The 23,082-nt window shown below is 43.2% G+C and overlaps 1 protein-coding gene across 1 annotated transcript; it reads right to left on the bottom strand.

The window, feature by feature from the left end:
- Positions 1-6,323: 6,323 nt before the first annotated feature.
- On the bottom strand, positions 6,324-14,055 carry LOC121396458 (ATP synthase subunit g, mitochondrial-like). Its single transcript, XM_041571365.1, has 3 exons — positions 13,909-14,055; positions 12,067-12,227; positions 6,324-6,830 (listed from the first exon to the last, which is right to left on the bottom strand). Exons 1-3 carry the CDS (start codon positions 13,970-13,972, stop codon positions 6,732-6,734), a joined length of 324 nt encoding a protein of 107 aa, XP_041427299.1. The 5' UTR covers positions 13,973-14,055; the 3' UTR covers positions 6,324-6,731.
- Between the last annotated feature and the right edge of the window lie 9,027 nt (positions 14,056-23,082).

The raw sequence follows: 23,082 nt of genomic DNA on the forward strand, positions 1-23,082 counted from the left end.
CCCTCCCCCTCTATATGTAATCCCTGCCAAATCCCTAGCCCAATACCCACAATAAAGATACACACAATGACTTTGTGGTTAATCTGTGTAATTCACAGCTTTATTAATAATTAGATAATCTGCACTTTTTGATCGCAAGGAAGGCAAAAAAACCTCTGAGAAGCAAATTTCCTTCACTAGAGGGAAAAATTCCTTCCTGACCCCTTAAAGGCGATCGGATTTGCTCCCACGATCAATGCGCCAAATAGAATCAAGGGAAGTGGAGGGGGGGAATATGGTAAGGTAAGGGACTGAGGTGAAAGGATGAGAAAGAGAAGGGAATATGGCAGCATAAACAAGGGCACATTTAAGCCGCACGATGAATGCTGCATTCCTTTCCATTCCATTGGAACCCGAGCAGCCTGCAGACCCCCGCAGTTGCAGTCTGAGGGATGGAATAAAAAGGAATGCAGAGTCTACCAAGTGGCTTAAAGGAGTCCCTGTGTATAACACCATATTTTGGATAAAGGGGAGGAACCACTGGTGGAACTACAGTGGCTGAAAGCACCGCTGGTGAAAGTGCAGTGGATGAAAGGGGGCATCGCTGGTGGAATTGAGATGTCCCATAGTTACTGCTGTTTCCTGAGGATGTGGTGCCTAGACTGAGGTACATCGGTATTTGGTACCGAGGAAACTGCTGGTGGTGCTGGTATCATTTGCCGACTTGTTCCGAGGACCACCTGTAAAACCAAACAAGATAACTCAGACTACGTATTTTTTTACCTTAGCAAGTGATATCCCTGTAAAATCCTTTTACGGGTATGTACAAGTTGGCAACCCTACGAGTATGGGACCTGTTATCCAGAATGCTTGGGACCTGGGGTTTTCTGGATAATGGATCTTTCTGTAATTTGGATCTTCATACCTCAAGTCTACTAGAAAATCATGTAAACATTAAATAAACCCAATAGGGTGAATTTGCAATAACTATATCTTAGTTTGAATCAAGTACATGAAACTGCTTTATTATTACAGAGAAAAAGGAAATAATTTTAAAAAAATGGATTAGTTGAATAAAATTAAGTCTATGGGAGATGGACTTTCCGTAATTCAGAGCTTCTTGGATAATGGGTTTCCGGATAACGGATCCCACACCTGTAATATTGAGGAGCACATTAAGAACAAATCAGGTGATTAAGCAAAATTAAATGATTGACCAAGTGTGGGAAAGAAAAGGATGGATTATATACTGCACCTGAATATCTCTCATTGTTCTTAATCAGGATGGCCTTGTTGATCTTCTCTAGGTCTTTGTAGAGGTGTTTCAGGTGGGCCTTGATGTATCTGTAGTCCTGCCAGAACTCGTTCTTAAGGTGTAATTTCCACCATTTTGTTATCTTCACGCAGTCCTTGGCCATCCACAGATCGTAGAGTGCAAACCTGATGTCAAAGGTGATCTTGTCCCTGATGCACTCGAGATAAGGGCCCGCGAGTGGATCCTCAAAATCCCTGATCTCAAAGATGTCCAGATCAGGCGAGATCCACGGTGAGGGCTAGAAAAATGTAAGTAGCAAGAAAACATTGAGGTCAGGGCACACACTATGCTAAACCCTGTCAAATTTCTGTTTCGTTGTATTTACACAGAAGATATGACATGTTTAGCATTGGGTTAGCCCCTCCTTTAACCCCTTGGATACCTTTCTCAGCAGTCAGAAAATAAAATGAGGAAATTAGCTGTGAGCTGTTTCATTGTACAGGTATGGGACCTATTATCCAGAATGCTCGGGACCTGGGGCTTTCCGGATAACAGGTCTTTCTGTAATTTTGATTCTCACACCTTAAGACTACTAAAAAATCACGTAAACATTAAATAAACCAAATACGCTGGTTTTGCTTCCAATAAGGATTAATTATAACTTAGTTTAGATCAAGTACAAGCTACTGTTTTATTACTATAGAGAAAAGGAAATTTGTTTTTAAAAATTTTAATTCTTTTATTATAATGGAGTCTATGGGAGACTGCCTTTCCATAATTCGGAACTTTCTGGATAACGGGTTTCCGGATAATGCATCCCATACCTGTATTTACACAGAAGATATGCCATGTTTAGCATTGGGTTAGCCCCTCCTTTAACCCCTTGGATACCTTTCTCAGCAGTCAGAAAATAAAATGAGCAAATTAGCTGTGAGCACCTTTACCTTTTCAAAGCGCCACTGGTAGTATTGCCGGCTACTTGCACTCATGCCCATCTTTGATGTTCCTGTAATATAAAATAGAGATTTGGGAAGGTTAGAATTAACGTAAAGATGTAAGACCCCCCAAATAAACACAATAAAGAGGTAAAAACAGCAGCATATTTACACCTTATTTAATAAGAACCCTTTTCATTCTGAAACTATAGTTTTAATATGGTTCCAATTAAAAACAAATGCGTACTTATGTATATAGAATGCCCCTCCCCACCAGCTCCCCATGTCCCCATTTTAAGACAATACCATCCCATTTTATTTGGTCCACAAATCAGCCCATTATTTCTGTCAGGGCCCTACTTTCCTCTGGATCAGCAGTTACACAAAAAGGTAGACCTTGGTGGGCATGTGTCTTTTTTCAGCCTCATCTACTGTGTAATACATATTACAGATGGGAACAGTGCCACCATTAGAAATCACTGGGCCCCATACAACAAAATGTTTGGGCCCCGCCCATATTTGTGCCCTAGCCCCACCCCAGATCCCGCCCACTCCACATCAGAGTTAAAAGACCACACAGACATCAGCGCTAAAAAAGTAACCCCCCCACACACAAGTTATAAAAAGCTATTGATGGTCAGGGCCCCTTTATAAGTTAAAAAAACAAAACATTGGCGCCAGGGACCCCCATAAAAGTTTGTTTTAAAAAACATTGGCGGCAGGGGCCCCCTTACAAGTTAAAAAAAAAATTGGGGCCCCAAAAAATATTTTTAAAATAATACATTGGTGGCCATGGGATTTAACAAAAAAACCCCACAAATTGGTGTTCAGTAGAACGGAACTCATGGCTTCAGGACTTCAACTTCGCCACCTTTCGTGACTTTGGGTCTTTTCGCCGCTTCAGGATCCTTTGGCTGTTTGGCTTTTTGTCACTTCCGCATTTTGGCTGTTCGGGAAAAATGGCCGCACGGCTCGGGCACTCTCAAGGGGGCCCGGCTCTTTCAAAAGTGCAGCACTGCAGGGCCCACCTTCATGCCCGGGCCCGGAACACTTGTCCCCCCCCTGTCCCCCCATGATGGTGGCCCTGGATTGGAAAATGCAGGATCCTTACCTTCCTCCAAATAACCCACAATGGGTTGGGCAAGTTGTTCTTCTGCTCCTGATGAAAGTTGATAGTCTTTAAAAAGACTTTTGTGTTTCTTCTTTCTCCTTCTGCTCCTGGGAATCGATGAGAATCACTGAGAATCACTAGGAATCGCTGGGAATCACTAGGAATCACTGGAAATCACTGGGAATCACTGGGAATCGCTCGTATTTCACTTTATGGGGAGAGAAAAAGAGAGAAGAGATTGAGAACTGAACCCTCTCTGCCATATATATCTGTGTATACTGGATTTCCCTTAATAGGTTAATACTGCGCTACTGAATATGGTTGTGCCTTATAAATAACCAGTAGCACCAATCAACAGCAACTTTAATAGAATGAAGGAACTGATTGGGAGAGACAGAATTTATTGGTGAAATCAAGGGCCCTAGACACCCCTTCTAACCAAGGTTGGGTCCTGGTGACACAATGCACAAACGAATAGTTAAATGAACACTTGGAATCACCCTCATTCATTTCTATGCCAATTGCTTTCACCAGGGCTCAATTAAATTGGATTTAGAAATGAACGGGAGTGATCATTTGGGAGTGAGCATTTGATTGGCCATAAACTGAACTGGAAATCACTTGGGGACAAAACATCCCAAACCCCCCTCTGTGCTATTACTGTAAAGCTGTATGATACTGGCAGGGTGTAATAGGGCTGAAGACACTGGTTCCCATTAGAGGCCCAGGTGAGTAATGGGCTCACTGGGGCTTTTCATAACCAGTCAAGCTCTGATCATTGTCCCTGCACCCATAACACAAGGCACCCTAATTATAGGCTTGTGTTACTTGTCTTTCTTCTCAGGTCCTCCCTTACCCATCATCTACTCTAATGTTGAGGCCACTAGGATGAGTGATGAGTGGGACAGTTGGCCAATGGCAGTTGGAAAAATGGCAGTTGACAGTTACAGCTAAAGAGCAGCAGAGTAAATGGTCTAACACTTCAAAAGCTGTAACAAGTAAACAAGAAATACACTTTATTCTATAACTACAAGTCAGCCACAGGGGGTGCTGGGAATTGTAGTTAAGGCACAGCTAGATAAGCACAGGTTTAGAGTCAGTGGGACAGCAAGTTCTCATGTTGTCTCACTCCCCTTAGCAATGGCACACAGGCAGATTTTGGGTACTTTGGCACCCACAAATATTAATAGTTTGGGAAGGGGCAGGGCTGCCACCAGAAACCATTTTCAAGGCCCTATCATTGATTGTCCCCTTCCTTGTAGTTGTACCTCTTTGTACCCCCTGATGGCTTATCGCCAAAAATGCCCCCCCCTTTTCCAATGAAATTGGAAAAGATGGAACTGGAAAGACAGACAGATATCTCCAATGGACAATTTCATGACAAGCACCTTCCCAGACAATTTCAATAGCAGGCAATGGTGGGGCAATTTTGGGAGCTTTGGCTCTAGACTAAAGTCCGGACTGGGATTTAAAAATGGCCCTGGCATTTTAGACAGAGACTCTCACAGCCCCCCCCCCAGCAGCCCAATACAAAGTGACTGTCTATGGCATCTTACAGCAGCCCCTTTGGCATTTGCCAGATCCCACAGATTGCCAGTCCGGGCCTGGCTCTAGTCCCCGCACTACTATAAATCATTTAACCCACACTGCCCAAACTATCCCCTTGTATCATTGACTTTAGCCCCCCCCCCCATAAAGTCTGTTCCACTTACCTCTGAATCCAGAAATGAAATACTGGTCACTTGTGTCTGAGCCGTTAAGTCACCTTCCCTGGCAGCTTTCAGCCAATCAGTGCTGAGCTGGGAGTGATGTCATCCTCAAGTAAGGCATGATATACCAGTAATTGTCAGCCAATCACATCAGTCACACACATGTGCATTTATGAAAATACAACAAATAGACATCAAACATAAGCAGCCATAGAACCAGGGCCACCATCAGAACTCACTGGTCCCTGACTGGACTCTCCCATGCCCAATGAAGGAAGGTCCTGCTGAGATCTCCTCTCTTAGCCCATCAGCTACAACTCTGCTACTGGTTCTGGCTTTGAATGCTGGGAATTGTAGTTTAGCAGTGGCTAGAGAGATACAGTTATGGGATCACTGAGGCAGACAGTATTATTCTGTTGGGAATATGTTTTTTCACTTTACTCTTTTGCAGCTCTTTATGTTTGAATTGGAATAATTTTCTTGTTTCAAATTTTCTACCTCCCTAGCATCCAGGCAGAGGCTTAAATAGACATAGAAAGGCATAGTATCCCTTGAAGCTTGCAGCCTATTGCCACAGCCTATTGACACTTGTCTATAGAGACTGAGACTAGAGCTGCACCCAACAAATATGCTTTAGTAGGGTGCAGCAGACCCAGCAAGGGCCTAAACATTCCTCCTATACCGTGCACCTTAACATCTCACCCCCCCCAGATTTCCAATGGAAATCCGTGTTAGAGGCTGGGGAAAAACACATTGTTTGTTGCATATTTCCACACACACACTCTCTCTCACACACACATCATAATAGAGGATATTCTGTTGCCATATGTAACATTGGACCAGAAAAATAGTGTAAAGTCAGTGAAATGTATTATGCATTAAATATTGGTGGGACCACAAAAAGTTGTATAACATATGGAAATACTTAAAATGAGGGTATGTAAAATGGAGGCTTCACTGTATGTATCTAGTTGTAAATGTGGGTACAAGTAATTTGTGTAAGATGTTTTCTTCATTGCCCCCCCTGGAAAATCTTCTGTGGACGCCAATGCCAACATGTACTGTAGCAGGGGCTATTAGTACTGCTGGTTCTGGTTCCAAAAGAAAAGTATTTAAAACAATGGGTGACTATGGTAGCACAAAAACACTGGGTGACTATGGTAGCACAAAAATAGCTGTATAACTAGCCTTTGTGTGTAAAGTACTGTACAAAATGTGTGTTTGGGTAAAATTCTCTGTTCTCATACCACCAAGACAGGATTGGTGTTTCCATTACAACTAATATCTCTTGAAATTACCCCCTCTCTGTATTAAAATAAAGAGAGCCTTGTAGATCTGTTTATCTGTGTTCATTCGAATGACTAAAAACAGCAATAATTGTTTATCCAACCTCCAAAAAGAAAGAAAACCGTGCTCTCTACCAGCAAAGTTTTCACGAAAAATTGGGAATCCTTTGCCTTTACAAAAGTATTGCTTTTTTGCAGTGGTCTGTGACACAGGAATACCATTGGTTTAGTTACCAAAAAAAGTTACCAATGTCTGCCAGATATTGAACTTGTATAGTAGAAAAGGGTAAGACGTTCTCAATGATGTCATGCAGCCAACTAGAACAAGAAACAAGATCCTTAATGACTGACAAAATAAACGAGATAAGTGGAGTGATGTTGAGGAAGAAGAGTTTCTTTACGGTTTATTTAGTCCATGATGTCATTATCACAATAGTGAAGTGGAAAAAAAAAGTCTCAAACATTGTATCCTACAAGGCCACCTTTTCCGATGCACTCCCCAATATAAAACCACATAAGGACCTCTGTAACTACCAGACCATTTCGCAGGGCCTCCTGTTGAGAAGAGATTGAGGAAAATTAGGGTCAGCATCATCGAAAAGTACCAGACACAAACAAAAATGTGTACACTATTTTGGTTTTATTCCTGTAAACTTTGGACCTTACTTTCCAACCTTCAGTTCACAAAAGTGCTCCTCAAGTGTGGATTTCAACAGAATTGCCCTGTTATACCATCATATAGCAAAGTCTAAGTTGCTGCTGTTCATCCCAATATGTGCAGAGATGCAGCATCAAGAGAACAGGCACATATACGTGGCCCACACACAGGGAGATCTGTTAGTTTTTTTTTAAAGGTTGATTTTTATTGCATTTTACAACAGAACAAAAATTAGAAGGAAAGAAAGTTAGGTAGAAAAGGAGGAAAGAAGAAAGGACAGGGGAGAAGAGAAGTGGCTGAAATCATCGGTCAGTCGAGGTGGCTGGCGACTCAAGCCATGTATTCCAAATATTCTCGAATTTTTTAGGACATCCACGTGCTAAGTAAGTGAGCTTGTACAGTTCCAATTGTGAATTAATCAGTCCAATCCATCTATTCAGAGTCGGTGGCGAAGGGCCCATCCAGTGAAGGGCAACAACTTTTTTTGCGTAAAAGAAAAGCAACCGCATCAGACACCTAGTGCTTACTCTAGGAACCACGGAGTCAAGAAGACCCAAAAGACAGGTAGCCGGGTTAAGTATCTGGGGAAGCTCCAGTTCGGTAGCCATAAAGTTCACAATTGCCCTCCAGTATCTAAGTATCACCGGGCAATCCCACAGTAGATGTATAAAAGTAGCAACAGGGGCACCACACCTTGGGCAACCAGGCGAGGCCAACCTTCCCATTGTAAATAGTTTCTGGGGAGTGAGGTATGTTTGATGTATAATCCTAAACTGTATAAGCCTATCTCTCACACTCACCAACGGCACATATAAATTGTCTATGATTTCTTCCCAATCATCTGGGTCAACACGAACCCCACTACTCTCCCACTTATATTTCACCCTGGGTCTGGGATCATATCTGTTAGAAATTAAGTGCTTATAGGTATTAGATAATAGCTTGACCTTAGTGGGCTGGGCTATCAATTGTTCTATCCCTGTACATTGTAGATGTAGGGGGGGGGTTGGGAACTGTGCTGAGCAAAGATGGCTAATCTGGTTGTATCGGAATTCAGACAGGTCAGGCAGAGAGAGAATCTGGCGCAATTGAGGGAGTGTGTGAAGAGTCCCATCTGTGTATACTTGTGATAGCCGCTTCAGACCAAATTTAGTCCACGTCCCCACTTCTGAGAAGGCAGCTAGGTGCGAATAGTTACTATTACCCCATAAAGGCGAGTCTGGAGACAGAGAGGTATCAGCTTTTGTGGTTTGCACAATTGCATCCCAGGCTCTCTTAGCGGCATCCATTACAGGCAATAAAGGGCCAAGATCCTTTCGGGTTCTATATAAAGCATTGTGCAAACTTTCCACAGAGGTAAGATACAGCGCCTCAATTATGGATGCCTGGTTATCAGCGTCAAACACTTTCCAACCAGCTGCATGCGAGGCCTGGGAGGCAAGATAGTATAGTTCATAATTGGGAGAGGTCAGTCCTAGATGAGCTCGTGGAGCATTGAGGGTGGCTCTGGACAGTGTGGGCGTTTTGTTTCCCCAAATAAATTCAGATTGTGTTCGATCAATATCAAGCAATGCTTTCTTGGGTATGTGGCAGGGGGTATTACTCAGTATATAAAGAAATTTAGGAAGATAAATCATTTTGCAAATATTAATTCTTCCAATTAGCGTGAGAGGGAGTTTGGTCCAGTGTGCAAGCGTGTCCCTAAATTTGCGATGTAAGGAGTATAAGTTATGCTGCAAAAATAATGTCGGATCTTTATGCACTGTTATCCCTAGGTACTTAAAATTGTCCGTCACCTTAAGGTTACAGTCCGGGGCCATCTCTATCGGGAGTTGTCCGTCAAGGGGGAATAGTAGGGACTTGTCCCAGTTAATTTGGAGGCCCGAGAACGAACCAAATTGTTTGACAATCCCAAGCACAGAAGTGAGTGATTCGTGTGGGTCTGCTAAGTACAGGAGCGTATCATCTGCATACAATGAGATCTTCTCTTCAATTGTTTTGTAGATGAGACCCCGGACCCGGGGAGAGTGCCTAATTGCTATGGCCATAGGTTCAATTGCCAGCGCAAATATGAGCGGGGAGAGGGGGCACCCCTGACGAGTACCTCTGGTAAGGCAAAATGGTATAGAAGTAATGCCATTAACCCTGATGGATGCCTTTGGTTCACTGTACATCAACTTAAGCCATTTTATAAAGCAAGGGCCAAAACCCATTCTAGTCACAACCTCCCATAAATAGGGCCATTCCACTGAGTCAAATGCCTTAGCCGTGTCCAACGAAACCACCAGCCTGGAACCCACATTTTCATGATTTAGTTGTAAGTTAAGAAACAAACGTCTCAGGTTAAAGCTGGTTGATTTAGAAGGCATAAAGCCGGTCTGATCTGGTTCCACTACCGTAGTTACCACTTTAACAAGACGCTTAGCTAAGACTTTTGCAAGAATTTTAACTTCCATGTTGAGTAGTGAGATAGGTCTATAAGAGGAACACAGCGTGGGGTCCTTCCCCGGTTTGGGGATCACTACAATTGTCGCGTCTGAGAACGTTTTAGGGAGAGAAAAACTTTCAAAGGCATACATCAGGGTTTCATGCAATTTGGGGACTATTTCACGCAAATGAATACGGTACCACTCTATAACAAAGCCATCCGGACCTGGGGATTTGCCAGAGGGGAAGGATAAAATGGCCTCTGCAATCTCAAGAGGAGAAATCGGGGAGTCCATGTACCTCGCCTGCTGAGGTGAAATATTTGGAATGGGGATCCTATTAAGATAATCATGAAGATCATCAGTGGAATAATGCGCAGTAGAGGTGTAGAGAGAGGAGTAAAATTTACTGAATTCCAAGGCTATGTCAGATGGGGAGGTCAACATGGCCCCTGTTGAGGATAGTATCCTGGGAATAGCAGAAGTACCATTAGGGGGATTGGCCAGGAAAGCTAAGGGTTTGCCATTTTTATCACCATATGCAAATATAGTGCTGGTGGCGTGTAGAAGTTGCTTTTTAGTCAGTTCTAACCTATGCAAATTGAGACGCCGAAGAGCAGCAGCAAATTCCCCATGCGTCCGTGGCGAGGGATTGTCAATATATACAGATTCGGTTTGGGTAACTGCTGATTCTAGGAGTTGTAGAGACTCTTTAGTAGTGTTTCTAGCCCTGGCAACTGCAGCCATCAGAGTACCACGAGAGACTGCCTTAAAAGCCTCCCAGGCAGTCGAGGGATTCACAGAACCATGATTTACACTCCAATACTGCGTGACAGAGTCAGTGGATTCCCCTACCACGCTAGGGACCTTCAGCCAGTAAGGGCTCAGCCTCCAAGTCCTATGTGCAGGGTCTGAGAGGAGGTCCAGTGAAAGAAGTAAAGGGGCATGGTCTGAGATTCCCCGTGGTAAATACCCAATCTCTCTAACTTTGGGGAGTAGGTCCGAAGTAACCAGTGCCAGGTCTATGCGGGACAACGACTGATATGAGGTGGAATAACAGGAGAATTGCCTGCGCTCAGGATATTTCCAGCGCCATACATCAACCAAATTGTACGCCTGGGCCCAATCCGCAAGTTTAGAGGTGGTTGCTGAAGGGGCGGATAATCTATCCAATAGAGGATTGCAGCAACTATTAAAGTCACCCATGATACACACCGGGGCTGGGGGCAACTGCAACAGTGTCTGATACAGGTCATGAAGCACTGTCTCCGTAAACGGGGGAGGGATGTAAATATTAGCTATGAGGATGGGAAAGCCAGCTATAACACACGCCAATACTTGATACCTGCCCGCTCTGTCCGAACGCACCTCCAAGAGGTCAAATGGGAAACCTTTCCTAACTAGGACCGATGTGCCCCTGGCATAAGTTGAATATGTAGTATGATGAACATAAGCCACCCATGGTTTTCGAAGAGCTAGGACCCGGTTCCCAACCAAGTGGGTCTCCTGAAGTAGTAGAATGTGGGGGGCATAAGACTTCACATAGTTGAAAACCAATGCCCGCTTCACTTTATCATTTAGGCCCCGAACATTCCAAGATATTAACTTAACCGTAGCCATGAGGTATTGTGCAAAAGGGGATGGGTACTCACTTGACCATGAACATACTCCAGGTGTCCGGACACCCTACGACTCATGAACCCGCCATACACACACATTGTCATCCAGCCAGCGAAGGAAAGAGAAGAAGGAAAAAAAGACCGAAGGAAGGGGAGATCTGTTAGTTTGCAGATGTCACCAAAAGAGCGGATCTATCCCTGCTATGCCCAGATTTAGGTGAGCGATATCGGGCTGATCCGATCGTGGGCCCTACGGGCGGATCGTGGGACCGCATCAACAAACAGACGCAGCCGCAATCCGATGGGATTTTTTACCCTTCCCAATCGAGATCTGTCAGCATCTTTTTATATTGGTGGTAATACCCTATAAGTGTGCAATAAAGGCATTTTTATTATAACAAGACATTGTGGTGCTGTTCATATCGAATCTTAGCAGCTTTTATTGCCCCTTTAGTCCAACAAAGGAATTTGGTGATCAGCAAACTTTTTTTTTTTTTTTTTTACATCTTTCATAACATTGTCTTTGCATGCGATTTACAATTTTGCCATAAGTATTTGCCAGATGCTTTTCTACTACTTATCTGATCCGCCGTGTTTCTCTAGGAGTAGCTGCCATATTTGTGAAGCAATAGTCTGTTGGCTTTAGAACAGACTATTGCCTCTGTACGCAAAACGGTTTGTTTAGGAACTTCAAGTAACAATTACTACTACCTGTGAAAAATTATCAAACTGACCTATACAGCTTAACTTCTAATGTACATTAAAGGGGTCCTATCATCGGAAAACATGTTTTTTTCAAAACGCATCAGTTAATAGTGCTGCTCCAGCAGACTTCTGCACTGAAATCAATTTCTCAAAAGAGCAAACAGATTTTTTTTTTATTCAATTTTGGAATCTGAAATGGGGCTAGATATATTGTCAGTTTCCCAGCTGCCCCAGTCATGTGACTTGAAGAGTAGTTTTTTTATTGTCAGTATCCTTTTAGGCAAAATATGCATATATGCACAGGACGCATAACACAATATGTGAAAGTGTAAAAGAGGAGTTTTTTTCATTGATCAAGATATCATCCCTCCCATATTTCTTACCCTAACAGTGAGCTCAGACAGGCGGCCACTTTGGAAAGACTTGGCCAGACCAATTATGCTCTCAATGGCTTTTGGGATCTCTGCAGGACTTGGAGGGGCGAGCTCAACTCTGGCATAGTACCAGAATGTAGCAAGGCGTGGACGGGAGTAGCCGACAGCAGCTGCAAGACAGAGAAGCAATTTTTTAATAGAATATTTTACTAATCATAAATGTATTCAATCCATCAATTCAGTTTCTTTATAGTACAAGCAGGAACAAAAACAGTTAGTGGATGTGACACCTACTTACAGAGATTTGTAGATGTATACATTACTTTAAAAGATTTTTAAGTTTAAAAAATTGCATGACTGCCATCATGAAAATAGACATGCTGTAAAGTTCCCTTACCTAAAAAAATTATATAAATCTCACTGGGGTTGGTAATTCAGGTCCTACTGCTGCCTCAGATGCTCAAGTACTCAAATCAGTCTTCTACCCTACTACTCTCCCCACTTGTGCAGCTAGAATCACTCAAGCAAGTAAACATTGTGCCTAAGGCTAAGAGACAGATATTGGCCAAAATGCGTTCATATGCATTTCTGTGCAGAAATCTGCTCCATGATCCTACACCCTAGTCAATACAATGGCTCCGGGTGCAAATACATGAGAGGGCTGATGCAAGCACAAGGGTTAATTATCCAGAGGCTGAAAATCAGCCCATGTGTCATCAGCCTAAGCATGACATCACTGTTAGGCACAATGTATACTATAGTGATGTGAGGGTCACGGTTTTCCTAACCCACCCTGCTGCCGCCCGCGCTTCCGGGGTCCTTTTATAGACCCGCGCCGCCGATGACGTCATAATGACGTCACAAAAGGGACGGGGCGAGCAGATGCGAGACTATAAAACCGGAAGTCGGAGGCTGGCATTTGAAGGTGGCGGGTGGGGAGAGCAGGAGAAGAGCTCAACCCGCCCGCAAGGAGCAGTTCGTGGTCGACCCGAACCCGCCCGACCCGCGGGTATCGGGTTGGCCGCACATCACTAGTATACTAGGTTTCAATTGGATTTGATCTGGCTTTGCTGAGAAGGAAGAGTTGCCGAAGGAAGCAGAAAGAACTGGATTGTTGATCTTTTTAAAAGGGTTGCTCACCTTCCAAACAATTTCTTCAGTTCAGTTGATTTCAGACTCCACAATAAAGACTTTTTCTATAGGTTACCATTTCCTGTCAGTGCAATTTTTTAAAAAAAAATTTGTAATATATGATGTAATAAGCAACTTTTCACACTACATACATATTTTTCCCATTTTTCACTTCCGTTTGTGTCCTCTGGTTCTGACCCCTGAAATGGGATATACCTGGGAAGCCAATATTTAAAAAGCTCTGAAATATGGCATAGCCATTTCACACAGTGCACTATTTCTACAACCTTGTGTTAATGGTTGGCCTACAAAATAACTGATCTCAAGTCTATTAATGGCAATTCAATCCTGTTTTTTTAGTAGTTTAAGGGCATGATACTCCAAAGTACAGAAAAACCCTAGACCGGTATAGGACCCCTTATCCAGAAACTCATTATCTATATATAGCTCCACATTCTACGGAGTGTTTGGGGAAAGAGGAGAGGGATCAGTACCAGGGACTCCTGATTAGAATATATTGTAATTCTCTTAAGTTATTTAACATTTAAATGTTTATTTTGGAAATAGATGTTCTTTTTATTATGTGTATAGTGTTTTAATCACGATATAGTTAACAAGGCTGCCACGTTAAGACCATGCCTCCTGCAGAACAGGAATAAGCCCGATGTATAAAGCCTATATGACAACGTTCTCTTTAACTCGCCGACCGTACGTTCTTACCGCCAACAAGCTGAGGGGTCTTTGTTTTTACAGCCTTTACAAGCCTTTGAGCTGCCTGAGCCATGATGAACGTTTTATGGCATGCGGCAAATCCCGTCGTATAACTGGATGACTGACCTCCTTCTGCCGGGTACTAGAGACAAGGTATTGCAAATAGCGCCGCCCAATGTCACCCTCCCAGAACCAACAAGACTAAACCATTGCTGTAAAGACCGCCCGAGCCAATCACTATGAAGGAGAATTTACAGCCAGAAGAAGATAAACAGTGTTTGTTAATGTTTCCCATTGGCAGTTTCGTTCATTTACTAACGTGATTGCGCTGCCATAAAATCGTACCACCAATAATAAGTGAAGTGCCATCTGTCTAAGTAAATTAAAGTACTAAATTGATTTGTTGCTGATGTTAATTGATTGTTGTAATGTAGGACCTCTGTGTTAAAGGGGTGGTTCACCTTTGTTATAGAATGGTCAATTCTAAGCAACTTTTCAATTGGTCCTCATTATTTATTTTCATAGTTATTGAACGGTTTGCCTTCTTCTTCTTCTGACTCTTTCCAGCTTTCAAATGGGGGTCACTGACACCATCTAAAAACAAATACAAATGTATTGTTATTGCTACTTTTTATTACTCGTCTTTCTATCCAGGCGCCTCCTGTTCATATTCCAGTCTCTTATTCAAATCAGTGTATGGTTGCTAGGGTAGTTTGGACCCTAGCAACCAAACTACTGAAATGGCAAACTGGAGAGCTGCTGTATAAAAAGCTAAATAACTCAAAAACCACAAATAACAAAACATGAAAACCAATTGTCTCAGAATATCACTTTCTACATCATACTAACAGTTACTTTAAAGGTGAACAGCACCTTTAAGTAGTAGTGACATATCTAGCACTTTACAGAGGAAACCCACATAGAGAAAGGGAGAGAGTACAGACTCCTTGCAGATAGTGCCCAGTGCAGGGTCAGAACTAGAGGAATACAGAAGAGATGTGCAGGGGCGTAACTAGAGAGGAAGCAGACCCTGCGACTGCAAGGGGCCCAGGAGATATAGGGACCTCATGAGACACTAATTCATAAACAGTTTTAATAGATATTGGTAAAGCAAGTCCATCTATAGACGTTTTGGTGTCCTGAAAAATTATTTGCTGTGGGGCCCAGTAATATCTAGTTACTCCACTGGGCATGTGCCTAACTGTGGGGGGCACCTACTTTCCCTTAGTTTCGGCCAGTCTGAATCTGTGGGTCCAGGTGGGGGGTAGGGTGGTGTGCATGCTGAGGGCAGTGTTGTGTACGCCCTGGGGAGTGGGGTTATATTGGGACTCAGTGGCACTTGCCTTGGGTGCCTTGAAGCTTAGGCCCAGCACTGCCTGGATGAAATAAGACCTAGGACCCCAAGGCAGCAGTGCTGTCCATGAAATATAAATGACACCTGGCTTTAAAAATAATTAAAGGAACAGTAAAACCTAACAATGAAAGTGTCAAAGTAATTAACATGTATTATACTCAGTAGCGTCACTAGAGGGGGGCAGTTTTGGTCTGGCGAAGGGACGTAACTACGCAAATTCACTAAGATGCGGATTTTACTGAACGTTACCTCTTGTGCCAGACTTGCCTTCGCCACCTCAGACCAGACGAAGTGCAACAGAGTAGATAGGACTTCCTCAAAAAATAGTTGAAAAGTCCCAAAAAACGCTGGCGACTTTTCATTTTTCAGAGTGATAGGCTGCAAAAGAGAGTACATTTTTTCTGAACACATAAACTATACACTGGGCTCATGTGTAGGGCAATATAACAACTCTATTTTATTTTATTAATGCACGCGGTATTATTGAAAACAGAGAAAACGTTACTTAAAGTGCCTTACTGCGATGTTTCGGGCAATTCTGGCCCTTTGTCAAGCCTTTAATTAACAATATCATCACGTGTTTAAATACCAACAAGAAAAGGAGTGGCCAAAATGTTCACCTCCATATTACCCATAGTGCACAGTGAAACATTTTTTAAGGTTCCTGCTCACCTCCTCATAAAAATAAATTTTTTTGGCAAGATCTGTTTCACATAAAACCATGCTTGCAGAAACTCCTTCAAAAAGTTCCTACCACTGATGTCAGACTAAGCGGCCTATAGTTTTAAGGCTGAGAACAGGATCCCTTTTTGAATAGCGGTACCACATTAGCAATTCACCAGTCTCTCCGCCATGCCAGACCTCAATGAATCCTGAAAAATTAAGTAAAGAGGTTTGGCAATCAAAGAAGTAAGCTCATTTAGTATCCTTAGATGAATACCATCTGGTTCTGGACCCTTATTTATCTTTGCATGTTCTAGTGTCTTTTGAATTTCCCCTTGCATGAACCATGCATCGTTTGTTGTATTAATAGAATTGGGACTATTTAGAAGGAAACCTTCATTACTTGGTTCCTCATTTGTGTAGACAGATGAAAAATAACAGTTCAGAATCTCTGCTTAATTTCTGTTCTCATCAACCCTCTGATAAAAAGGCTCCCACCCCATCCTCCTTAATTTTTTTTTTTACTATTTACATAATTAAAAAATAATATACTCCTTGCTGTAATACCCTTTTCCATGTAGATTTTTGCTTGTCTGATAGCATAATGATCTGTTAGCGTGGGGGCCCTGAAGACAGCTGGAGAAACCCCTCTGTGTAACAGGGGAAGCCCTGCCAACCCCAGTCTTCACCGACACCCTCTTGGGGCCCGGAACTTTCTACTGCAGAGCAGACAAGGCACCTGTACACTTCTGGGGAAAAGGCAGTACAGATGGAGGCAGAGATGTAAACAGGAACGGGCCAGGTCAGGTCAGGCGGCAAGGATCAGAGTCAAAAACGAGGCAGAGGGTAAAAGCCAGAATAGTAAACAAACACGAGCTTGAGCAGGATCTGTAAACCAGAAGCCAGCTTGGGCAACGGGGAGTGAGAGGGTTTTTAGGGCATGGAGGACGGGGGAAAGGACCAACAAATTTACATTTCTTTATTTGTTTACAAACAAAGCATGCACTCATGATGTCATTGCACCAGCCAGCGCGCCTGAAGGTAAGGAGACGCTCCTGACCGGCGGAACCCCTTACAGATCAGTGATACCAATTATATCATGCAATTAACTCTAGCTCTCCCATTTTACCTGACAAATTCTGTATATTTGCTAGCATACAGCAGAGGTTACTAGTTTTCCCTCTGATATTTACATTATTTAATGGAGAATTACATTTAAAGTCACTATTAGTCTGTTTTTCTTGTAACAGATGTATCTCCCTAGCTGGTAAACTGTATGTCCCCCTAACTTCTCCCCCATGACCCCTTAATGATCCCACTGCCCAGTCTACCTTAGCTTCACTATAATCTGGCTCAACCCCCCTTGCCTAGTTTAAACACTCCTCCAACCTCTTCTTCTATTCTTTTTTTTTTTTTTTCAAAGTTTTATTTATTACTAGTGCAAGGTCTAATATACAGGGGTACACACATGTTGTACAATAGTAAAAGCAGATACAAAGGACACATTGCGCCAGTGAATTTTCATTTACACCCTGGGAAAACAATTAGTAGATGGGAAGAGAGTAGAAAGAAAAAAGAAAGAAGAAAAGTAGAAAGGAAGTGTAGGCTTATAAGAGGGAGATCCAGTGCATAGATCATGGTTATAGAACACATTGACTCAGATGACTCCAAGCAAAAAAAACCATATATACCCACATTCAGACACATTAGATGAAACACTCTGTCATTATGTCCTCAGGGCCCAAGACTCACACCCTGACGAGAGACCCAATAGCCCATTTTCATTCTGGACCAAGTAACCAATCAAGTGTAAGTTGAGATGAATCTGGTTCCCTGTTAGAATATGACTCGTTATGTAATATCCACAATGTCCAGATGGCGTTAAATTTGGTTGGGCATCCTCTCGAGTAGTAGACTTGCTCCAAAATCAGGAGCGCTTGCTCCACAAGAGTAATCCAAAAAGCAATAGTAGGTGGATGTTCCTCTTTCCACTTGATAGCAATAGCCTTTTTGGCATAAAAAAGTAAAAAAGTGAGGAGCGTTTTTTCTGTGCAAGAAGTGGTTGTATCCGAAAGATAGTTAAGTAACAATACTGTTGGGTGCACTTCTACTGGTAAAGCCATAAAATGGGAGATGTAGGAGGCAATCTCCAACCAAAATCCCTCAATTAGCGGGCAAGTCCAGGTCAAGTGAAAGAAGTTGGCTTTAGAACATTTGCAGCGATTGCAAACATCAGGGAATGCAGGATTGATCCTGTGAAGAATATATGGGGTATAATAGGCCCGATGCAGGTATTTGAATTGGATTAACTTATCACGGGCTCGTATCAACGGCGAGAGAGATTCAGCTAGGATGACAGTCCATTGTTCCTGAGTTAAGTCTGGTATATTTGTAATCCATTTTTGATAAAGCTCCGGCATGGATAGGCACCCAGTAGGTCTAATGGAGACATATATATTAGACAAGGGCTTACGAAGGCAGTCCTTACGAAGAACATTTTCAAGTGCAGAGATTTCAATACGAGGCTCAATTGAGCGGAATTGTTGAGTCAGAGCATGACGTAATTGAAAAAATCTAAACAGCATACTATTAGGAAGGTTGGAAGTGTCCTTGAGCTGCTGGAACGAAAGCAAGGAATTATCATCATCAAAAACATCCCCAAGACATTTCACCCTGCATTGAACCCACGCCTGAGGGTCCGGGACTAAAGCCAGCTCATTCAAAGCAGGGTTATACCAGAGTGGTGTGTGTGGTGAAAACATTCCAGGATCCTGTTGTATTCTAGCAAAACTCCTCTGCCATGCCCTTACTGTATTGTGTACCATTGGGGTAAGGAAGGCGATGCCCGGGGGTTTCCTATAAACCAAGTTCCTCAGCCCTTCTAGTGAACCAACCAATTGTGCCTCCAATAACGTCACCGGATCCTCTGGATCTGGACTAAACCAGCGCCTAATAGATGTCAAGTGGGCAGCTAGGAAATAACCTATCTGGCGCAGCCAATCCCCCCTCTGTGATTGGGGAAATTAATACTTTATATTGCACCCTGGGGGACCCTGGCGACCAATAAAGTCTAGTTAGTTGGCTTTGAAGGTTCCTAATGAACCCAGTCGGTATCCATGTTGGGGACTGACGAAAAAGGTAGAGGAATTTGGGCAGGAATTTCATCTTAAATAAATTTATCCTGCCAATTAAGGATAAGGGAAGTCTGAGCCATTTATCAATCATATGGACAAGCTGTAGCATCAACGGGTCTAGGTTAAGCTCCTTGAATTTGTCTAGTTGAGGATGTATGACTATGCCCAAATACTTTGATGTTTCTACAGGAACCAAAGGAAGCGATGGGTCCATGTTGGTTAGTGCTAAGGGATCTAATTCCATGATAGATGATTTTGCCCAATTAATTCTAATTCTGAAAAGTTGGTATGGGTATTGATTAAAGATAGAGCCGTATGAAGCGATGGACCTGGGTCGTTCAGATAGAGAAGCGTGTCATCCGCGAAGAGCGAAATGTTTTCCCTAAGGTTCCCTATTTCAAGGCCTCGTATATTTGGCGTTTCTCTAATCAGACATGGTAACGGCTCCATGGCAAGTGCAAAGAGACCCGGTGACAACGGGCACCCCTGGCGAGTTCCTCTAAATAATCTAAAAGGGGGAGAAAGCTCTAGATTAGACAGGATTCTGGCAGTGGCTCGATTATATAGAGCTTGAATCCAAGTAATAAAGTTTTTCCGGCAACCAAATAGTTTCAAGATTTGCCATTAATAGGCCCATTCGACCGAGTCAAATGCCTTCTCGTTATCCAAGAAGGCAATGACTCTAGTACCCTTGTTTGCATGGGGAATTGCCAAGTTGGTGTATAACCGTCTAATATTTAGTTCCGCTGCTTTATGAGGGATGAAACCTACTTGGTCGGGGGCAATTATTGTAGTTATCACGTGATTTAACCGTTGTGCAAGCACCTTGGCAAATATTTTAGCGTCCGAATTAATTAATGAAATGGGCCTATAAGAGGAGTGTAATTGGGGGTTCTTTCCTGGCTTCAGGATTAAAACTATTGTGGCGTCTCGGAAAGATAAAGGAAGGGCTTCTGTATGTGATGCCTGGTTAGAAATAGTCGTGAGAAGCGGAGCCAATTGTTTAACATACGTGTGGTACCATAAATTAGGTATGCCGTCTGGGCCCGGAGTTTTCCCTTGGGGTAAAGCAGTTATAGCTTCTACTACTTCCTGTTCCTGGATAGGGGCATCAAGTAAAGCTCTATGCTCTAGAGATAAATTTGGGAGATTCAATTGTTGTAGATAAGTTGCAATCTCAGAAGAGGATTTCTGCAGTTTGGAGGCATATAGGAGCTGATAATACTCTGCCAAGCTTTGGTTAATTTCCAAAGGGTTAGAAATTATCTCAGTATCATTTTTGACAAGAGTGTGGATAGCTGGTCTAGTACACTCTTCCCTTGCAAGAAGGGCTAGCAACTTGCCATTCTTGTCCCCTTTCTCATACAAGGCAAATTTACTATGCATATGACTTTTTTGAGCGCATTTCCACTGCGCCTGGGCATATTGACGCTGCGCCATTACATGCATAAGTTTAGTGTGAGCATTGGGGTCCTGGATGTAGCTTGCCTCTGCCTCACTTAGATCCTTTTCAGTTTTGGCCATATCATGAGTAGCTCTTTTACGGACATAGGCAATTCTAGAGATGTATTCACCTCTAATGTACGCTTTCATAGCGTCCCACACTATAGGCAACTCAGCTGTGTTTGTATTAGTCTGAACGAAATGAATTATAGATTGCTCTATGTCTTTCGTAATATCTGGGTGAGTAATCCAGGATGGATTCAATCTCCAAATTTTACTGGTCGCAGCTGAGTGAAGCTGCCAAGTAATTTTTAGAGGAGCGTGGTCTGAGATCCCTCTGGGGAGGAATTCAGCTTTAACAATTTTGGAAGACATAGCTGGTGAGGCAAAGGCAAGATCAATCCTCGACATGGCCCCCCTTGAGTAACACGAGAACATACGGTCCTCTGGATGGCATACTCTCCAAACATCGACCAGACCCGCTATCTGTGCCCAATCCTGCAGTGCCCCAGTGCCCGCTCTATAAGTTGAAGAAGTTGTTACCCTATCTTTGGCATTATCCATCACAGCATTGAAGTCCCCTAAGATAAGCAATGGGTCTGAAGGTAAGGAGGTAATAAATAGCAGCAGTTCGTACAGTAAAGAGTCGTTAAATGGAGGGGGTAAATACACACATACAATAATATAAGGGAAACCTGCCAAGGAGGCATGTAGGAGAGTAAACCTGCCGTCAGGATCATTTCGAACACTCAACAGATGGAAGGGCAAAGACCTGCATATCAAAACAGAAGTTCCCCTAGAGTAATTGGAGTAAACTGAGTGGTAGGCATGGGCTATCCAGATCTTTTTAAGTGGAGTGGAATTTGAGGATTTACAAATATGCGTCTCCTGGAGACAAATAACGTGAGGACTATATTTCCGTAAGAAGTTAAATACTAACGTTTTCTTTAAAGGAGAACTAAGCCCTCGCACGTTCCAGGAGATGGCTGTAATTTCAGCTGACATTTATAGTCCCAATTTGCGTATCTGTACTCCCTCGTAGACAGCCGGAAAGAAAAAGAAAAGAGGTGAAGAGAAAAGAAAAGAAAAAAGTGTAGCTAGTAAGAAAGAGCGTAGACAGACATTCAATCCCAAAATCCCCCACCCTACATCCCCCAGCATCGGAGGAGTGTTGAACCCTGAACATTTCGTATCCTAGAGGGGTACGCCGAAACTGTACAGCACATGTAACAGAAAAAAAAAAAACAACTTTTGCAGCAGTTAACCAAATGACAAATTTGACAGAAATTGAACAAAGGATCGCTCAGTTGAAATAAGTAGACTCCTCTACATGGCTCCCTGAAACCGCTATAGAGGATAAAAGTCCAGAATGAATGGATTAAACAAGCCTAGTAAATAACTAGGCTTAAATGGCAACCATCCTGTTGATTTCCATAGATTTGGGCCTACAAAAGAGTCCCGACATAGTATCAAATATTTGCCATCCTGTACTTACACATATTAAGGATTGAGTCCTGCAGGTGTTACTTTATTAGCGTCGATCTAGCCAGTTGGAGGCTTCAACCGGAGAAAGGAAGAAGTGGGCTTTGCCATCTGCAGAGACCCTTAATTTTGCAGGGTATAGCATAGCATATTGTAATCCGACTTCTCTAAGGCGACGTTTGACTCCCATGAATTCTTGACGCTGCTTTCGAAGCTCGTTTGAGAAATCCGGATATAACGATATATGTGAATTCTCGTATGCAAGCTCCCCTTTCTGGCGTGCTGCTGCCAAGGTCACATCCCTGTCCCTGTAATTTAATAGGCGAGCAATGAGGGGCCTAGCTGGAGCTCCAGGTGGAGGCGGCCTGGCAGGAATGTGGTGTGCTCGCTCAATAATGAAGGCCGAAGAGAAAATATCAGAGACAAGTTCGTGTTTGAGCCAGTTTTCAAGGAATTTTGTGGCGTCCGATCCTTCAGATCTCTCAGGGAAGCCCACAAATCTGATGTTATTCCTCCTTAACCGATTCTCCAAGTCGTCATACTTAGCTTCAGCTGCTTCTAGTCTGCGGTGGAGATTATCCATGTGTGCCGGCAATGGAGTACAGATGTCCTCCAGGTCACTCATGCGACGTTCCACTTCGCCAGTCCATTCCCGGACCGTCTGGAGATCTTGCCGCAGGATTGCAAAATCCACCTTGAGTTCCTCAACCCTCACCATTGTTGCTGCGTGGCAGGTTTGTATAGTGGAGCGCAAAGTCGACACAACCTCTGCAAGCGTTAGGTCGTCCGTGTCAGGAGCCTCCCCTGAGCTATGAGGATCTGCCGATTGAGGTGATGTAGCGTGCATCGAGACTTCAGAAGTGGTCTCCTCCGATGGTTCCGCTACCTTAGGGAGTGATGCGGCTACCTTCAACGGTTGTGTGCGTTGCTCCTTTGGCAGTTCAGGCCTGTGGGGCTCCGCCATTTTAGGAGGCCTCACCGAGTCACGGAGATGCGGCCGAATATCAGAAGTGTCTGGCACAGGTGTTTTTTTTTTGCCCATTAGGTTGCTTCCGATAGTTAGCGACAGTCCATAAGCGAGTTCAGCGCTATAAATATCAGGATATT

Source organism: Xenopus laevis, chromosome 7S (assembly GCF_017654675.1).
Source record: "Xenopus laevis strain J_2021 chromosome 7S, Xenopus_laevis_v10.1, whole genome shotgun sequence".
In the NCBI taxonomy this organism is placed as follows: Eukaryota; Metazoa; Chordata; class Amphibia; order Anura; family Pipidae; genus Xenopus; species Xenopus laevis.

Coding starts and splice junctions, on each gene's coding strand:
- LOC121396458 (XM_041571365.1), bottom strand. CDS start 13,972: ATGGCTCAGGCAGCTCAAAGGCTTGTAAAGGCTGTAAAAACAAAGACC. Junction 12,228..13,908: donor GACCCCTCAGCTTGTTGGCG/GTAAGAACGTAC, acceptor TCTGTCTTGCAG/CTGCTGTCGGCTACTCCCGT. Junction 6,831..12,066: donor TGTCTGAGCTCACTGTTAGG/GTAAGAAATATG, acceptor TCTTCTCAACAG/GAGGCCCTGCGAAATGGTCT.